At 37.1% G+C, this 18,855-nt stretch overlaps 1 protein-coding gene across 1 annotated transcript in view; it reads right to left on the reverse strand.

The window, feature by feature from the left end:
* The window catches only part of Tll1 (tolloid like 1), a 183,510-nt gene that overhangs the window by 65,038 nt on the left and 99,617 nt on the right, over positions 1–18,855 (reverse strand). The window contains exons 6-8 of the mRNA XM_052752355.1: positions 16,263–16,441; positions 12,971–13,076; positions 8,958–9,082 (exon numbers count right to left, since the gene is read on the reverse strand). Coding sequence (XP_052608315.1) covers positions 8,958–9,082; positions 12,971–13,076; positions 16,263–16,441 — 410 coding nt within the window. The remainder of the gene's footprint in view (positions 1–8,957; positions 9,083–12,970; positions 13,077–16,262; positions 16,442–18,855) is intronic.

An 18,855-nucleotide genomic window follows, 5' to 3' on the forward strand; every position in this document is an offset into this window, starting at 1 on the left:
TGCAACGATATAAATATTTATATCATCAGCAAAACAGATACTAAGTTTGCACAACAAAGTAGGAGTGAGCAGTGCTGCTTCTGACGAGCAAGACAGATAAAAAGAATCATAGAATAAAATGAAAATGCTCAAGGTCAGAAACACAATTTAATATGGTTACTGAACAACCTAGGGTCCTTGAGACATGCTTTGTTGCAAGGAGACCTAGAAGACAATTGGGCAGTTGAATGTGTTTTATGAAAAAATTATATTTCTCCACTTTTTATATAGAAATTCCATGGCAACTCAGAGCCTCTCCTAGTCAAAATGAAACATAGGTTATATTTCCTACAGTAGAATTAAAACAATAGAAAATCTGATCCACAAATCTATACAAACTATACTGTTCTGACTAAAAAAAATAGATTCTCCTAAAATATAAACCAAAATATAACATAATTTTGAAGTTATCATTCTATAAATTACAGCTTGATCGCAATGGAAGAATGTAAAAGCCTTTCAGCTGAGGCTTTACTCAGCATTTGAAATTATTTTTCAATAAACACCACTGTCTTCTGCTCACAGTCTCGACCTACCACACCCTTGATTGATTTATGCTCAAATATAGAAATCAAACTTTGGCTGGTATGGTAGCTCACAACTGCAATCTCAGCTCTCTCAGCCTGAGGCAGAAAAAGTACCTTGGGTTGGATGCCAACTTAAGCTACAGAGTGACACCCTGTCTCAAAATGGCATCATTTAAAGAATGGGGGAGAAAATGACAGATGGTACGATTTATTCAAATACTCGTCCATTAACAACAAATACAGGGATGAGAAGACAATTTTTTTTTTTTTTTTGGTTTTTCGAGACAATTTTAATTCCAATCTTGTTACTTAGTAATCTCAAAATAACAGCAAATTTCAAAAGCTTTCAACCAGTTTTCTTGCCTTAGAAACATCTACATTGCTAATCAGATCTCATACAGTTGTTTTGTTGGGGTAAAAGAAAAGGACGTGACATCTTTTTACACCTTAAATACTTCCACTTATAATTAGGAAGACTGAGGGATGAGAGTATGGATGTATATGTGGGGATGACAGTGACTGCTTCAGTAATAATTGGGAAAATGAAAACAATGAACTATAATGAGATACATTTTTGTTGTAGTGCTGGAGTGTGAACCTGGGCCCTTGGGCATACAGGGCAAACACTCTATCACTGAGCTGTATCTTTTTCTAACGAGTGGCAAGGCTGGCCTTGAACTCATTCTGAGCCCAGAAAAGATTTGAATTTGCAATCTTTCAGCCTCAGCATCTCAGAATAATTAGGATTGGAAAATTGTGCAAAATCCCCCCCAAAAAAATATTATGATCAGTGTCCCAATAAAATCAAACATTAAAAATAAAAATCTTTATCATATGACCCACTCACATTTGAATTAGATATTCCATATACATCCTCCTTCAATATAAAAATTCTAATTTGATACTATAAAATGGAGTATTTTTTAGAAATTATAGTCTCATCTCTTTTAATAATGAGGCTAAACTTACAATGGACTATTTATTCTTCTACAAATAGTTGTCCTCCTGTCAAATGTCTAAAGTTTCCAAAAAATATCAAAATCTCCCCTTCTCCAAATTTTGTAGGAATAAATTTATATTTTTACTCAGGTAATAAAAAGCATAAGTCTCTAAATAATAAAATTTTATTTAACAACTTAGGGTCCCTTAATGCCTTTAAATTATCCATTTTCCTTCAAATTTTAAAATTTTGGGTTTTTTTTTATCATAAATGTTTCTCAAAAAAGATGTTAATGACTGCATACACAGCTGAGTGAGTGAAGCGCTTGCCTAGAGCTCTTGAAGCCCTGTCCACAAAAACCAAATACGTCCCTACATGTGTGTAGACCTAAACCATGGGTGAGAGAGGCAGGAAGATCAAAGCTTCCGCCATCCTCAGCTGTGAAGTAAGTTTGAGGCTGTCTACAAGAGACGATGTTTGCATTTGTTCCCCAGGGGATTCCCCTCCCATGTAGTGTTACTTGAGTCTATATTTGTATTTTCTTCCCTGTGTCTGCAACATCCGATACAGTAGCTTTCACATAGTGAAGCTGGCTCATTCATTCATATCAATGAGCACCTAATTTACAGCATGTTTTAACATCAATGAGTTCCTGGGAGAGCTCATAGTCTAGTGTGGGAATTAACAGGTAAAGTAACAATTATGAGATTAAGATAAGAGGGCCACAGTCAGTGTTTCTGCAACTATAGGGAAATGGAGAGCAGGGATAGTTGACCTGGGAAGATTTAAAGAGTTGGCAATTTTCAACGCTCTCAATGGATTAAGATGCCAAAGGGAATGACGTCATAGTTCTAAGGGGAGAAGGAAACAGTGAGAGGCAAGTTGATAGCAGAAATGCCTTTGAAGAGGCTGAGAAGAGAAATGGGACAAGTTTGGGAGAAGATAGCTTGAAAGGGAAATTAACCTTTGTCTTCAAGATGTGAGAAGAATGATTTGCATTTTGAATGTCCCTTGGACAGCAGCAATGCCGGAGAACAGAAGACACAAAGATAATGGGAGAAGGTCAACTGAAGATTGGCTACTATTAATGCAATGAGAGGCTTGAACCCACATGTGAATGCACAGCTGCAGACTAAGAGCAGGAATCCGAGAGCCAGATGACTGTGCAGAAATGGAGAGGAAGAAGAAGAGAAGTGAGAATCTCTCTAGAATTCTGGCTTGGGCTATTGGACAGGGTGTGTTACTGCCCACTGGATGAGGAGAAGTGTTCTGGGTAGAAGAATAAATGAATTCATGAAAAAGTGGGAGAAGAATTAATGTTGTTCATATGTGTTGTCAATGTATTTTAGGTAAGAAGTGTGTGTGTGTGTGTGTGTGTGTGTGTGTGTGTGTGTGTGTGTGTGTATGTGTGCATGCATGCACACGTGTGTGCAATTACAAAATAATCTACCTGAATCTTGGAAAATCACAAAAGTACAAAAATGTATGAAATGGGAAAGGGGTTTTTGTTAATTTTAAGATTAAAAATGTTAAAACCATTCAAAATTTGTAGTAATCAAATCACAAGTATATTAGGAAGGCCCTCTATCCCTATAACTTTCACATAAATATAAGTCTGTATGCACATGCATTATACACGTATGCTCTTTGCATAAAAAATTAGAAACATATAAACTTGTGAACATATATTATTCATATATTTGTATTGTTGTATGAACACATAGGCCTTCTCACATGATAAAAGGCATTCAAAACATTCAAAAACTAATTAGGATATCTATTTTATATTTTTCATGACTTTCCTATGTTATTTGGTCCTAGGGTTCAGAGTACAGTACTTTCTCAAAGTCCCATATGGCAAAGACTTTATCCCATAGGATTCCTGCTAGAAAATGGTCAGATCCTGAAGACATAGGTACTCATAGAAGAGGACCCCAGCCCCCTCTTCAGGGCAGAAGGTGTGCTCTGTCACACACTTCTGCTAGGAAGACCTGCCCTGCCACCATCTCAAAAGCCGTGAGGGCAGTTGACCATGGGCTGGAACCTCAATGTCATAAATTAAATTCTTAATCTTCATTAAATGATTATTTGAAGTATTTGTTATAGTAACAGAGAGCTCAAATACTTCACTGACTTAACTGAGGGAAATTCTCTAAGAAAATATCAGTGTTAATATTATAAGCAAAATGGCTATAGGATTACAGAAAGAAATGAAGACAAAATGCATGCAAAGAATTATTGCCTGTAACCAAAAACTTCAATTAATCATTTTAGAAAGAAAGTAAAATAACCCTAAGATTACAGAAATGAAGAGAATATATCTGAAAATAGGAGAATGATAAGAAAAGGGGCTCAGAGGGAGAAACAAGTAGAGAAAATGCATAATTTACTAAGGCCAGGCATGCTGTAAGCCACATGTGCTAAACACACTTGCCTGTGGACCAACTGGCAATGACTGGAATAAAGGTAAGATGAAAATTAGCCACAGAGACCCAACCCTCCAGCCCTAAGTGGCCAATTTTTATCCTGACAGTATAGAAGACAAGGGGAATAATAATAGTAGTCAACATTGCGTGTCCATTAAGAATTCTCAGTGTTTGGAAGAATAGCAAGTCATCAGGCCTTTGGGTGATAGAGCTCGGAAATCTCCCAATTGCAGTGTTGAGTATCCCTAGCCTCCTGTCTCACAGCCCTCATCAGGATCTATGATATGGCCAAAAATGAGTGTATTACATCGGCAGGGTTGTTGGGACGTAAAGAATCACGTTCATTCTTCACGCAATAATACAAAGACTTTTCACCTGTCTCTAAAACTAAGAGCAAGAAATCGGAGTGAAAATAATTCTAAACTCTAAGAAACTCATCCTTTAAAAATCAAATTCTGGCCGGGCGGTGGTGGCGCACGCCTTTAATCCCAGCACTTGGGAGGCAGAGCCAGGCGGATCTCTGTGAGTTCGAGGCCAGCCTGGACTACCAAGTGAGTTCCAGGAAAGGCGCAAAGCTACACAGAGAAACCCTGTCTCGAAAAACCCAAAAAAAAAAAAAAAAAAAATCAAATTCTGCTGTTACATTAACCTTTTTTATGATGAATATGCAATGGCTGTACAGAGGTAATTAAAGTGCCATGTACTAATGTGTGTGTATGTGAGTGTGTGCGCGCTCGCGCGCGTGTGTGTATAAATACAATAAATACAAGGCATGGATTCAATATGTACTACTATAAAATCAGATTACACTAATTTGTGTATACTGTTTGAATATTTTAAACTATTTTCTGTATTCTGTAGGAGGAAGCAATGATGTTTGCTGCCAGTTTACTAGGAACTTATCCTTTTGAAAGAGAGTACGATTATCATAGACCGTAAAAGCCACAGCCTTGTGTCTCCAACTACCCACTTTACCTGAGTAGTGCTCACTTCAAGCATTTTTCTTTAACTCAACGAAATTGTCCTATAACCTGTAGACAGACCTAATAGACCTTTGGAGGAAAACTGACTGGAAAAAACAAATGTTTGTGTAAAAAGTAGCCGGATATTTTTTGTTGGCTTTATTCACCAATACAGTTTTAACAAGAGAGTGAGAATAAGGCAAACTCGGTAAGATTGTGTAATTTGACATATGTCTTGTCCCTTGTGATACAAGAGCTGTGAGGGGCAACTCCCTTTTCACACAGCCTTAAAAACCCACAGCAGCTTGCATGAACAATTGATCTTACCGCGTTCATCAAAACTATCAGTTGTGCTTCATTTATAGAGTGTACCCTAGTGAACTCACAAGTGGAAGCTACATCTAATTATAATTCATATGAATAGGAATAACTTAAATATGTAAGGAGGACAGGATGGTAATCATAGTGTCACAAATTTACTTCCAATTCTTAATGATGTCTCTATAATTCTACATTCAAATGCATCTCAAATGTGATTGCAAGTGTGATATATACATGCATGTTGTCTAGAGAAACATGCAAAGTAGTTTCATACATAAACTACCCATTTTGACTGTTATTAACTATATAATATATCAAATGTCAAAAGGCTAATTAGGTTTGTCCACAAGCTTCTGTCACACTAGTGTCATTGTCTTCTAAAATCTTTGCTATGAAATTAATGACAAATATGAGAATAAAATAATGCCATATGCACATATGCAATTTCCATTTATGCTTTTATCAGCTTATTTCAGTATCTTGATTGAATCTAGGGCCTTGACATGCTAATTCAGTCTTCTACCACTGATCTAAATCTCCAGCTTGCATCTTTTTTTAAATGGGTGCCTCACCAAGTTTCCCATGCTGACATTGAGCTACACCTCTGCCCAGACATGTTCTGACTTTGTGATTCTCTTGTTTCAGCCTCCTAATATCAGGGATTCCAGTCCTGTGCCACAAGATTATAAGACATTTTAAAGGGCATTCATTCAAATATAAATCTTACTTAATGATCATGAAATTAATTAATTAATATGACATTAAGTAGAATAATTTTCAGTACAAGTGAAAATTAGATAAGCAGATAGCTATGTTTATAATAAAAATATTAAATATTAAAGTTTGCTTTCAATATTGAATGATTAAGATGCACAAGGTTATAAGTACGGGTTTAAATTGTAACTATATAAATCTCCAGCCGGGCGGTGGTGGCGCACGCCTTTAATCCCAGCACTTGGGAGGCAGAGCCAGGCGGATCTCTGTGAGTTCGAGGCCAGCCTGGGCTACCGAGTGAGTTCCAGGAAAGGCGCAAAGCTACACAGAGAAACCCTGTCTTGGAAAAAAAAAAACCAAAAAAATAAATCTCTTGAGCATTTACTTTAATATATATTTTAAGAAACCTATATATTTAATATATATTTTAAGAAACTTATTACAACAAAATTTGTAGGAGCATTCTTAAAATTTTCCTCCAGAAAATCTGATTTTGACAAATGAAACCTCTTGTCTTAGAAAAGGTCCAATAAACTCTATTGTTTCAAATCAGTGAATTAGTGTCATTAATTAGCTCTACTGAATTATAAACCTCCTAGCCATTCCCTGGGATTAGTCAACCAATTCACTTTTTTCTTGCTTGTACTCTAGGTTTTTTTTCCTTTTTTTGTATTCTAGTTTTCAATTTTTTCAAAGAGTCTATGCCATATGTCCATGAGCACGATTTAATTTTGTAAATCAACCAACTTATACTCTTATATTTCCTAGAAAGAAAGCATCCATGACCAACTCCAGAAGTCATGGCAGACAATGTAAGAGCCCCTCAATAATTTAGTATATGAATAGTTTTTTAATGTTGTGTCATAAAATTTTGATTAATGTATCTATCAATCCTCAATTTTCTGCAAAAATTATTACTATAGAAGCCAACTGAAACTTTCCTGAGCTATATGACTATTTGTGAGTTTAATCATCAGTCCAGTTTCCAGAAGTATATTCAACAAATCCATACTTGAGTAAGAGAGCCTTCAACAAGCAATCTGAGGAAAGCTTTCTAAGCATCAAACATGCTTCTTTGACAATGTTAGAGACTAAGATGAGATATACAAGAGGTACATGCAATCTAAAACTTTCTAGTTTGGATTACAGAGGGTTCTTTTCTTGTTCCATCAAGGCACTGGTGTTCCATGATTCCATTAGGACACTTTTTTAGGGGAGTCGGGGGTTGAGACAGGGTTTCTTTGTGTAACAGCTATGGCTGTCCTGGAACTTGCTCTGTAGACCAGGCTGGCCTCGAACTCATAGATATCTGCCTGCCTCTGCTTCTTGAGTGCTGGGATGAAAGGTGTGCTCCACCATACCCAGTGCATCAGTGCATTCTAATTAAGAACTTTCATTAGGCATCCTAACCAATTTTATTTGACAGATCCCTAGTAACATGGTTAATATTTACATTTTGTAGTATAAATCCTTACTAATAAAAATTTTAATTTATGTTCTGTTGATAATGGTCTTTCAAATACAGATATTTCAAAATCTGACTACGGAGGAGTACTGGAATGATGCATCCATATGAGTGTGTGGGTTCTACCCATGTAAATATAGAGAAGTCAAGAGGAAGACACCAGACATTTTCTTCTACCAATTTCCCTCCACCTATTGCCTTGAGACAAGGCCTTTCACTGTATCAGAAACTCCTGAGTGGATGGGCTGGCTTATGGTGGTATTTTACTTGTACTGAAATGTGATTTTAATTGTATGTTAATAAATAAAGTTGCCCAGGGGTCAGAGCTATTAGAGCCATAGCAAGAGCGTGGCGGTGGTGGCTCACGCCTTTAATCCCAGCACTTGGTAGACAGAGCTAGGTAGATCTCTGTGTGTTCAAGGATACAGCCGGCATTGGAGACACACACCTTTAATCTCAATACCAACCATAGAAGACCTGGAAGTCTCTAGAGAGGCAGTCATGTGTTTGGGTTTACAACCAATGAGAAGACAGAACAGCTAGACTATATAAAGACATACACACAGGAAGCAGGCCCCTTTTTTCGGAGAGCTCTTGGCTGAAGCAGAAAGGGTAAGGCTCTTAGCTCTGACCTCTTGGCTTTCTTCTCTGAATCGGCTCTGTGTTTCTTATTTGATAAGATGGTTAGTTACATCTACATTTGGCACCCAACGTGGGGCACAAACCCATGACCCTGAGATTAAGAGTCTCATGCTCTACCGACTGAGCTAGCCAGGCCCAGGTCGGCTTGGCCTCAGGCCGGACTAACCTTGAGCTACTTGCTTAAAGCCGGTGCTACAGACAACTCAGGCCTGCCCTGCCGAACAGGGCCCCTGCCTGTAAAGCCAATGCACGTGGTTGGAGCTTAAGGAAGTTAGAGCCAAGGCTTGACTAGGCTCAAGCGGGAACACGTGGCTGGATTCAAGCTCTTAGGCAGAACTTGTGGCTATACTTGCTCTCTCTCTCTCTCTCTCACTCTCTCTCTCTCTCTTTCTCATTCTCTGTCTTCACTCCCTCCTTGGGCTTCTCTTCTGACATGGTTGCACGTCGGCTAGTTACATCTACACTGGCTGTCCTGCAAACTTGAATCCATCTGTCTCTTGTCCCCCCTCAATGCTGGGCCTACAGACACACACACACACACACAGCCTGCTCAGACATTTATGTGAGTACAGTCCTCTTACCTATCAAGCCCCTTTCGCATCTCCCAGAATCTGATTGTGAAAGTAAGACTATTCTTCTTAACGTTGGCAAGGACACAGCATTTGACTGCAAAATTGTCTGACTATTTAATAACTGTCAGCAACTCTATTTGGTGCTTTTCTGATGTCTGGCAGCTTGTTTCAGTTTACAGCTATACATATTCTAAAGGTTCTTTATATTCATTTAAGTTGTTGAATTTGGAACATGCATGCTATTTGCGAGGCATAGAGACAGACAGGAGAGCCGTTGAGGAAATCTAGGCCTGATTATCTGGAGACGCTCAGGGACACATACAGGTCTCCTGTGTCTGTTGTTCAGTACCTGGGCATCGATACAGCTTTCTTGCTTGTGCAATATCTCCTTTGCTTAAGCGGGTCCGTTGACCAATTGCAGGGCGGATGCCATTGTCATCACGGGAAGGGAGGATAGTGTCCAGAAACATCCCCCTGAAAAAGAAAAAGCAAATCATACCTAAGTCACCAAATTAGAAGTCACATAGCCATAACAAACCTAAGGGCCACTTTGCCCAAATTTAATCAGCAGTTATAGCAGGGTGAACTTAAGGTGGGATATGAGGCTTTCAAAACCCTCTAATCAGAGCAGGGAAAGGGTGTGTGAGGGTGTTTAGCTTCCAGAAAGTCAAGGATACGTTTTTTTTTTCCTTAGATGTGTGTTATATGTTTTTAAAAATAAGGTTCATTTGACAATAACCCACAAAGGATGTTGTGGCTTTTGTTTTATTCCCCCATATTGATCCAAGAATCCTTTAAATCACCAGACTGCAAAATAATTCTTACAAAAAATAAAAATAAAATAGCCACCAGTGCAGGCAATTTTGAGGTTACCAAACAATGCGAGGGCAAAAAGTTAAAGTAAAATTTTAGTTAAAACTGAAGCTAGATGTTCTTAGATTGTAAGTATTACTGCATCTTATGAGGAAAGAATAAGAGTAAACAATAACCAATTATACATGACAATGTATATCAAATGCACATATCATTTAATTTTTTCAAGGTAAAATCAGTAAGTGATAAAAAAGTTATTGATGGCTTATTAAATATTAGCCACACATAGAGTTCTTTTAGACTCGAGGTTGTGGTGAGAACTTGCTATTTTCCTAATATACATAATTTAAAATTCTGACTGCAATGCACTAAAAATACACGCCAATGTTACAATGTAAATCAAACATTTATAACTCGGAAGAAATGGTAAATGGGCTAGGAAAGTCTTCAAAGGGTTTAGAAGTCTGGAGTGTATACATGAATTTTTTAAGGAAAATCCAGAAACAATAGAAGATTTTGTACTTTATCTTTTAAATTAATTAATGAAAATACTTTAAATTGAGATAAGCAAAGAGATATTCCACCCCAAAATGTGAAACTGAATATATTGCACTTGCATTGCAGGTCGTAGAACATCATTTTCAGCTCCACTTCCTCCTTCCACTAGAAAACATTTATGAAGCACAGTTCTCGGCCTGAGTTTATAACAGCAAATTCAACAAACTGGAGTTCTGCCCTTCGTAAAAGAAGTCTAGTGTGAGAGGGATGTAAAGCAAAATTGCAGTCCTCCCACCCTTGGTTTGACTCTTACTACCAGGACAACACAATCCAAAAGGCACTTGGGAGGCCTGAGAGGATGGAGGTCTGTGCGATACTTGCTGGGTCGCAAAATGGTGGAAGTCAAAACCTGAAACTCAAATTAGCCTGTGACTTTGCATTCCAACTTCCTGGGTTGGCAGAGAAAGCAATGGAAAGGAACAGCTCTCAGCTGTGGCTGAGCACCCTGCTCACAGCCGTGCTACTTGGGTCACCAGAAAGCAGAAGCAACTCCAGGGACCTAGCAGGCCGAGTGTCCATTGATGTGCATGTCTGTGTTCATGCACACACACACACACACACACACACACACACACACACACGATAATATTATTCACTTGCATCGTGAAAATGAATCATGCTGTGATAAGTCTTAAGGAGATAATCCTAAACGTAACATGCCAGTTACAAGGGAGAAAATACATATGATTTCAATTACAGAAAGTATCCGCAATAGTTCAATTCATAGAATTTGGCAATAAAGGGATACTGAAGTTGCTGGGAGGTTAAACGAAAAAAGGAAACAGAGCTGTCTAATAGGTACACCGTTTTTATTTTGAAATATAAATAGTTCTAGAGATGTGTTTTTTAACAATGAATATATTTAACACTATTAAAGCGAACACCTTAAAATGGATGAAATGATAAATTTTATTTGTATAGTTTTAACATAATTAAAAACAGTAACTTCAAATACTTTGGCAAAATTGTCACTTCCTGAAATTATTTGTTTAAATATATTATTAAGCAATATCTTTACAGATTCAAACTAAAATATTATGAATTAGATCAATCAGATAATTATCTTTCTAATGGCTAGATACTACCTCTTAAATATAGATTTTTTTATGAAAATGTATAGGATGGGTTTTATTGTTTGAGAATTTCATGTATGTATATAACGTGTTTTGGCCAAATCCACACCCATTCCCTCACCTCCAGTTCCTCCCATACCTTCCCTCACTACTTTTCCTTCTCAATTTCATGTTCTCAGTGCGTCCAGTTAGCACTGTCAGAATGGACATGAGTTTAGTAGGGTGACCTCCTCAACCAAGAACAGCTCATCAGATGCCGCCCTCCTGGAAAAAAAGCCTGATCATCCCTCTCCAGCAGTCATCAACTGCCCAGCAGTCCTCAGGAGTCCTGAGAAGACTCTGCCCCAGTCCACGCTCGGATCTGGGTTGGTGTGACCTTGTGCAAGTGTGCATACAGTCACAGCGGCCGGGAGAGGGATAGGAGAGTTTTAAAGCGGTAAAGAATATTCAAGTTGGCTGACGGACCAAGACAACGTGGGAGAAACAGATCACAGGCAGCAAGCGCATCGCTGATGCATGGTGAAAGCTGTAAATAATGTATGAAGGACCGACGAAGGGGAAACAGACAGTCCAAACTTAAGATCCACCGTCTACAAAGACTAAAAAGAACTAAACCTCAGGTTAACTCTAAATAATTCAGCTCAGAGCCATGATAGAGAAGTCTTGTCTCAACTGAGACCCATGCATCAATTTCTTGCTTGTTTCTATGGAAAACTTAATTCAATTCCAAGTTCTAACCTTACAATAAAATTTTATAACTCTAATTTCAGCCCGGATTTCTGGGTGTATTTTTTACCAAAACTTAAATTCCAATTCCAGGAACAATAAATATTTGAATGTTGCTCTGTTTAGCTAGATGGATCTGTGAATAAATGTGTCTATTGTATATACTTTAGAAGAGAACCCTTTCCAAAGGCTGCTAATACTCAACCCCTTTTAAGGTTTAATTTTTCAATAAAGGAAGTTTTAAAATGCACTCCCATTGAAGGGCTCAATAGCACACTGTCATTTAAATTTTCATTTGAAAAATAAACCTAGGAATAAATTTGACTTTGTTCTTTCTTTGTGACACTGTTTTTTTTTAAACAAAAATAGATGCAAATGAGCTGTGAAATGGCCAGAGGTGAATAACAACAGTAAAAAAAAAAATTAATGAGCAAAAGGACATGCAATTCCAAAATAAGCATCAGTGATTTAGAATGGAGAGAGATGGAGGAACCTGGTGTTCAAATTTCAGCTTCCTTACCTGAGAGCTGTTCACTCAGTAGAATCATCTTTAGGATGTAGATCAAAACCCAAACTTATTACAATTCTAAATAAGATAGTTATAACTGACACAATCGTAAGTAGATAAGTAAGTAGATAGTTGGAGTGTAACTATCTATTGCAAACTACATGAAAGTAAGACATCTTCCTAAAGTAGTCTTTGAGTTTTCATCTACTGATACCAAATCTGTGGTGTAAGTGGTTCAAAAAGTGAATGCATACAACCTAAAACACAGGTCAACATACAGTATGGCATTTCCGTGCAACATAAGAACCACATATTTGACTTGTGAATTCTCAAGTTTTATTAAATAATGTTTTACCAATTTAACATGCTGAGTGGTTAGGTAATTGTTTTCACTGAATATTTAATAACTTGAGGATATAAAATTGCTTAAACAATCTATAGCATTCTCAATATCACTTTCAGTTTATGCTTTTAGTAAGAACTATTAAAGTGTGTTTTAAACATCTTTTACATGAATATCTGCTGTTACTATGAGTGTTTACCACTGCTTCTCTGCTTGATTTTTTTTTGCCCCAGGGCAGTGATATTTGGAAGTGGTTCTAGCACTAAAGATAAATACAGCTTTGTGGGGAGTCACATAAAAAAAGGAATTAAAAGTCAAAAGTTATAACCTGAGACTCCAACCTTGAGAAGGTGTTCCTGGCGTAGTGCATTATACTGTCAAAATCATATCTTTCCCCAAGAGAGTTCACTTCTCCAGGCTCCATCTTCAGAAAATTGTACTCTTGACCTAAGAGTCCAGGAAAAACATCAGAGAAGACTTGTAAATGAAAGAAAAGGGAACAGAAATCTAGGACCTACTTTGGGGATTTGCTGAGTGACTAGTGTTATTATTGCTTGTTTTTGTATACATATCCATTCCCATGCAAAAAAAAAAGCAAAACCATATGTCCTCACTCTATTGTCTAATTGGAACATGATCCTGGAGTGGAGCAATGACCTGATTTCTACAAAAGAAGATAAAGAAAAGCATATTTTTCTTCCACATACTCTATCCATCTCATACTATTTTTTTCTTTATTGCCATTGGGGGTGCTACACAAATAATTATAACTTTTAATAACTATTTAAACCATAGTCTAACATAAATTCAAATAATCAGATCTTTGCACAAATTTCCTTTTTATTGTAGCCACCTACTTTGCATGTAAATTTAGAGCCAAAGTTTGTGCATTTTAGACATTGCTCTTGAAAAACCACCTAATCTCAAGCTTCTGAGTCACAGCGAGTCATACATGCACAAACAATTAATCTGCAATGTGGATATTTTCAGCCTGGAATCTTCCCTCTGTGGTAATTCCAGTCAATCAGGAAACTTCATCCAGTAACTGTTCTTTTTCCTGTCAGCCTGAATGTTTGATCAAAAACAGTATAATTTTCTAGCACTGCCTATATTTACTTATATATCTATTTTTATTATGCTCACATTTCTTCCTTGCTTTGGTATCTCTCTATCTTGAATCAGAAATACACTCAGGAAAAGGGACTATTTTCAATTATATTGCCACCCTTATAAGTTTGTTTGTTTGTTTGTTTTTGGTCCACATGGTAAAAATGATTGACAGACAGAGGCCAATACAAAGATGGTTAACAGCAAACCTCGCATCTACTTGGCGCTTCCAAGAAGTTTCAGAAATATTACCCTGTCTTTATTTCACTCAATGATATAAATGTAAAATGAACACTGAAAACTTTTTCAAGTTCCTAGGTATTCCTCCTGGTCATATATATTTTCTTTGATTTTGGTCTACTGATTACATCATTCTAGAAAAAAGATTTATTTGCCTGGTTCTGGGCATCATACTCCACGAATTTGCTCTGACTTCATAGATGCTACTGCTGTCTTTCAGAAGACATCCTGTAAGTGTCGCTTAAGTATTGCCTCTGTCCATCTTATATACGCAACCTTTTTTTTTTTTTTGCTGTTCCCTCAAGTTGCCCTTAAATAGTGAAATCCACTACTAAAGGTTTATCTTTAGATAGTCCTAGATAACCATTCTTATCACTCCTTTTCTACTAAAGAGGATCATCACAGGGTTTTTCCAATCCAGAATTAGGCTAAAAGAATTGTTTGTCCTTTTTCTTTCCCAAAAACATTGTGTTTATTCCCTGTGTCTTGTTCCTAGTACCAATGTTTGTATTGTTGCTTGGAATAAAGCTTTTGAAGATCTCCACTCATGTTCCCATTAAAGCATTTTTGAGACTATTTGCATGTCTTCTTGCCCTTTCCTGCTCAAATACAGAGAAGCTACTTATGCCACAGAAACTATTTGTGCAGGATTCTGCTAGTTCTCCAGGTCTTTAGCTTCAGCCTCCCCACCCCAAGTTAAAGGTCCCACAGCAGGTAGGGCTTTCCAAATCAGAGTTTGTTTATAATCCATGATGGTTTAAATGAGAACGGCCCCCATAGACTCATATACTGGAACACTTGACCCTCAGTTGGTGGAATTGTTAGAATAGGTGTGTCATTTGGGGTGGGTTTGTGAGGTTTTAAAAGTCTACATCATTCCCATTTAGCTCTTTCTTTCCTCCCACTTACAGATTAAGATGTAAGCGCTCAGCTACCGCTCCATTGCCAAAACTTTCTACCTGCTGCCCTCCATTGCCACACCTTTCTGCCTGCTGCCTTGCTCTCTGCCATGATGACCATGCATTACAACTCCAACCCTCTAAACAGTGAGCTCCAAATAAAGTCTTGCTTCTATAAAGGGCCTTGGTCAGGATGTCTTATCACAGCAAAGAGAAAAGTAACTAGGACTCAGTCCTTCAATTATTCCCCAGTACAGGGCCAAGTATCCATTTCTGAGACCTGTACAGATGATTCTGATTCTTGGTTATCTAACCTCCATGGGCAATTAATAATTAATAACCAATCCCCCACTTATAATTTGCCATGGAGCAGCAGGACAGAGCTAAAAAGTGTTATGATATGCTGCAGCCTAAATATTTCACCACCTTTTAAATTCACTGTTTCCTTCTTTTCTTTTCAGTTTTTCTCAATTCTAGCTTTGGTGACAACGGTTTTTATTTACTGAAAGTAACATTCGTCATGCTTTGCTTAGACTCTGCAGTGTTTTCAAAGTGTGCCCAAGATTCCCTTTTCACACATGCACGTCTGTGTCTATCCACGGAGTTCACAGTGAGCTTTGGATTTTTCATAGCAGTATCTCAACAAACTAATGCTGTGGTAACTAGACTGAAACAGATGAGGAACAAAGACATAAATGCTATTATTACAGAATGCCCTCAGAAATTCAACGTTGTCCTTTAATTGACTGTGAATGAATGAGAAAATAAGACCCATTATGACTCTGTTTACACTTAAAATACATAATACCACAAAATGCCAAACAAGACTTAGAAATTTTTTCAAATGAAATGTACTGGTATTTCTGAATATGAGAGTTGAAAGAAATATAAACTTTTACTCACAAGTCTCTAAGAGAAAATTAGATTTTTACCATAAATTATATTTCAACTAGTGAAAATGTTTTTAAAAATCTTTCTTTAGTATACTCATGTCTAAGAAGAAAAATCTCCAAAAAACTATTAAGATTATCTTGGGAATGACTCATTTCACTGGAATTTTCTCCAGAAATTATACCTGGCCCAGCATCGGTTCCTGTAGGTATAGTACATAATGGCAAGCCCTGAACCCTTTTTAAGTCTATACAGCATAAATCAAAGAACTAAGTATAAAAAAAAGTTTATTAAAATGATTAAGTCTTATCAGCTTATTGCTCAAGAGCTCATACCCATTCATGAAACGCATCCATATTTAAAATAAAATAGCTCTATCTTAGGAAAGAAAGCTGAGAGACAACAAGTTTTAATACAGTAAAATGTTGACTATACTACATTAAGAAAGGTTTGCATGGTTTAGAAATGTAAGCTTGCAGGTCCCCAAAGCTCTCACCTGGCTGGATATTCTCTCTTATGATGGTGACATGGTTGTCTCGGTCTGGGCGGGTGTGTTCATGCCAAAAGCCTATCACATGGCCCAGTTCATGAACAACAATTCCAAACTTGTCACAGTTCTTCCCAATAGAGATGGCCTGAGGGCCATTCCCCCGCCGACCAACATAGGAGCAGCATCTATAAAAAGTGGACAGCAGAGAAAGGACTTGTGAAGAGCAGACAACTAGACATGCCAGCATGGAACGCCCAGAAAACAACAGTGATATACTATAGAGCCCAACACATCCTGAGTCAGGACAATCTTTTATTAGTGAGTTTAAATTCTTGAATGATCAAACTCTCCCATTAATTAAATGCCTGGCAGTTACCTTTATATTAGAAAGTAAGTTTTGACATGTTTTTACAGTGTTCAGAAGTTATATCAGAGACAACTATGATAATGATGACATATGATGTTTATGAAAGGTATGTTTACCCTTCAATATCTGCATTTATAATCATTACATTATCAGTGTAGTTATCTGCCAATAATCCAATACTACTTTATTTTAAATTTGCTTTTATCCTTTAGAGAAAGAGAAAAAAAATCCATCTGTGAAAGACATTGGATAATCGAAATATAAATTAAACTTCTTACTAAAGGAATTATTCTGAAACAGAGAAAATGCTTTTTTAAAAGTTAATTAAGGGGTTGGGGACATAGCTCATGGGTCAAGTGCATGCCACTGCAGATGTAAGGAACAGAGATCAGATTCTTAGAACCCACGGAAATGTCATGGGCCTAGAAACCAGTGTAATCCTAGCTTCTGACAGCAAACACCAGGAAATCACTAGAACAAGCTAGACAGAGATATAGATTATCCAATGGGTCACTCTGTGGTTCAATTGAGAGACCATGACTCAATAATACAGTGGAAGAATCATTAAGGACAGTTCCCAGCATCAACCCAGACATCTGTATGCACACACACACACACAAACTAAAGTAGATACAAATGTTAAATGGGGGGGGGGGGCACAGGATGGATGAAAAGATCAAGATTTCCTCCAGTCCTGAATGTATGTGGTTGATTCCTAAGACCCACATGATAGAGAGAAAGAGGGCCCACTCTGGGATGTTGTTCTCTGATCTCCAACTGTGTGCCATGACATACACACCTACACAGATTAACACACACATGCACAAACAAATAAATGTGATATTACAAAAGTTAAGTATAGGTGAATTCCCTACAGTTAGTAGTTAACTGGAAGAGGAGGCTCAATCGCAATGTCTCCCCAAGATTCATAAGTCTAAATATAATCCCTAGTGAGCTTTTGTTTAAAGTGTGGCTTTGAAAAAAAGTGGACATGAGTGCAGAGTACTTACTAGTTAGATTAAAGCCCTTAAGAAGAAAGCTCTAGTCACCTTCCACCTTTCCACCATGTAAGGACACAGCATAAGCACCTTCATTTAACATCCAAAGAGTGTCCTCACAAATCCAGAAAGCTCACAGTATATAAGCTACCTAGACCATGGTGCTTAGTAACATAGCACTGTGTGGACTGTGACAACTTATGAAGGAGAATCACCAATTGACAGCTGTTGCAAATGTTATTAGACTTTTATGACCTCTGTCTATGGATAAGTTTTTAATATTAGAATGCAATATTTTGTATAACTACTCAAGGAGTGCCCTTGATGTCAGACAGAATGTCAGACACTCGAGAACAATTTAGTGTACAGTTTCTTCAACTTATTAATGCTTTTACATACTTGATGTTTTTCATTCAGAATAAGGATCCATTTATCCATTTACACATGCTATGCATGCACATGTGTGTGTGTATGTGACAGACAATCTTGCATACACTTAAAAGAGCAAGCACACACAAGATATCTACTTTAAAGTAAGTTTTAAACAGTATTATTGTAGTCATAAGTGCAAATAAATTTCATCAGAACCATTAATAATTACAGTTTATATGCAAATAATTTCTTGGACTATCCTCTACAGTAGACAATAGCAAATAGTTGTTCTTGAAGTTGGGAATCACAGGGCACTAGACACTGTCAAAGGCCTTTTTGGTTTATTAAGTTTTCAATACAATAAATTAATTATTCAAATGATGTAAAAGGATTTTATTCTTTCAATTTCACTCTTTTCAGTTGGACAGTCTTGTTAATTTTCCACAAATATAAATCTTTATGTAGTCCCTCACCCTCTTATTCTTTCCTACTTAATTACTTGAACTTCAAACGTCTCTACATTTTTAGTGTGTGCTAAGCCAATTTGAGATGTTAACTTATACTCATTATTTGTGAGTGCTATATCAACTAATTAAGGTTAATACATCAGGAATAGAAGCCTTGGATAACTGGTAGGGGGAACAGTGATATTAATGATTTATCTCCTTTACCCCATGTATGTTTTATAAATAATACATGCAATCCACACACAGATGCTTACTACATACTAAAAAGTAACTGCTCAAGTACTCAAAACTTACTTCATTTAGAAAATGATTGGTGTTTTTTTCAAACTTTGGAGATTTAAACTAAAATATTTGCTGTTTTAAAGCAACTATAAGAAGACAGAAATATCTGATGA

The sequence above is a fragment of the Peromyscus californicus genome, unplaced genomic scaffold (assembly GCF_007827085.1).
Source record: "Peromyscus californicus insignis strain IS unplaced genomic scaffold, ASM782708v3 Scaffold_23__1_contigs__length_62951481, whole genome shotgun sequence".
NCBI classification, from domain to species: domain Eukaryota; kingdom Metazoa; phylum Chordata; class Mammalia; order Rodentia; family Cricetidae; genus Peromyscus; species Peromyscus californicus.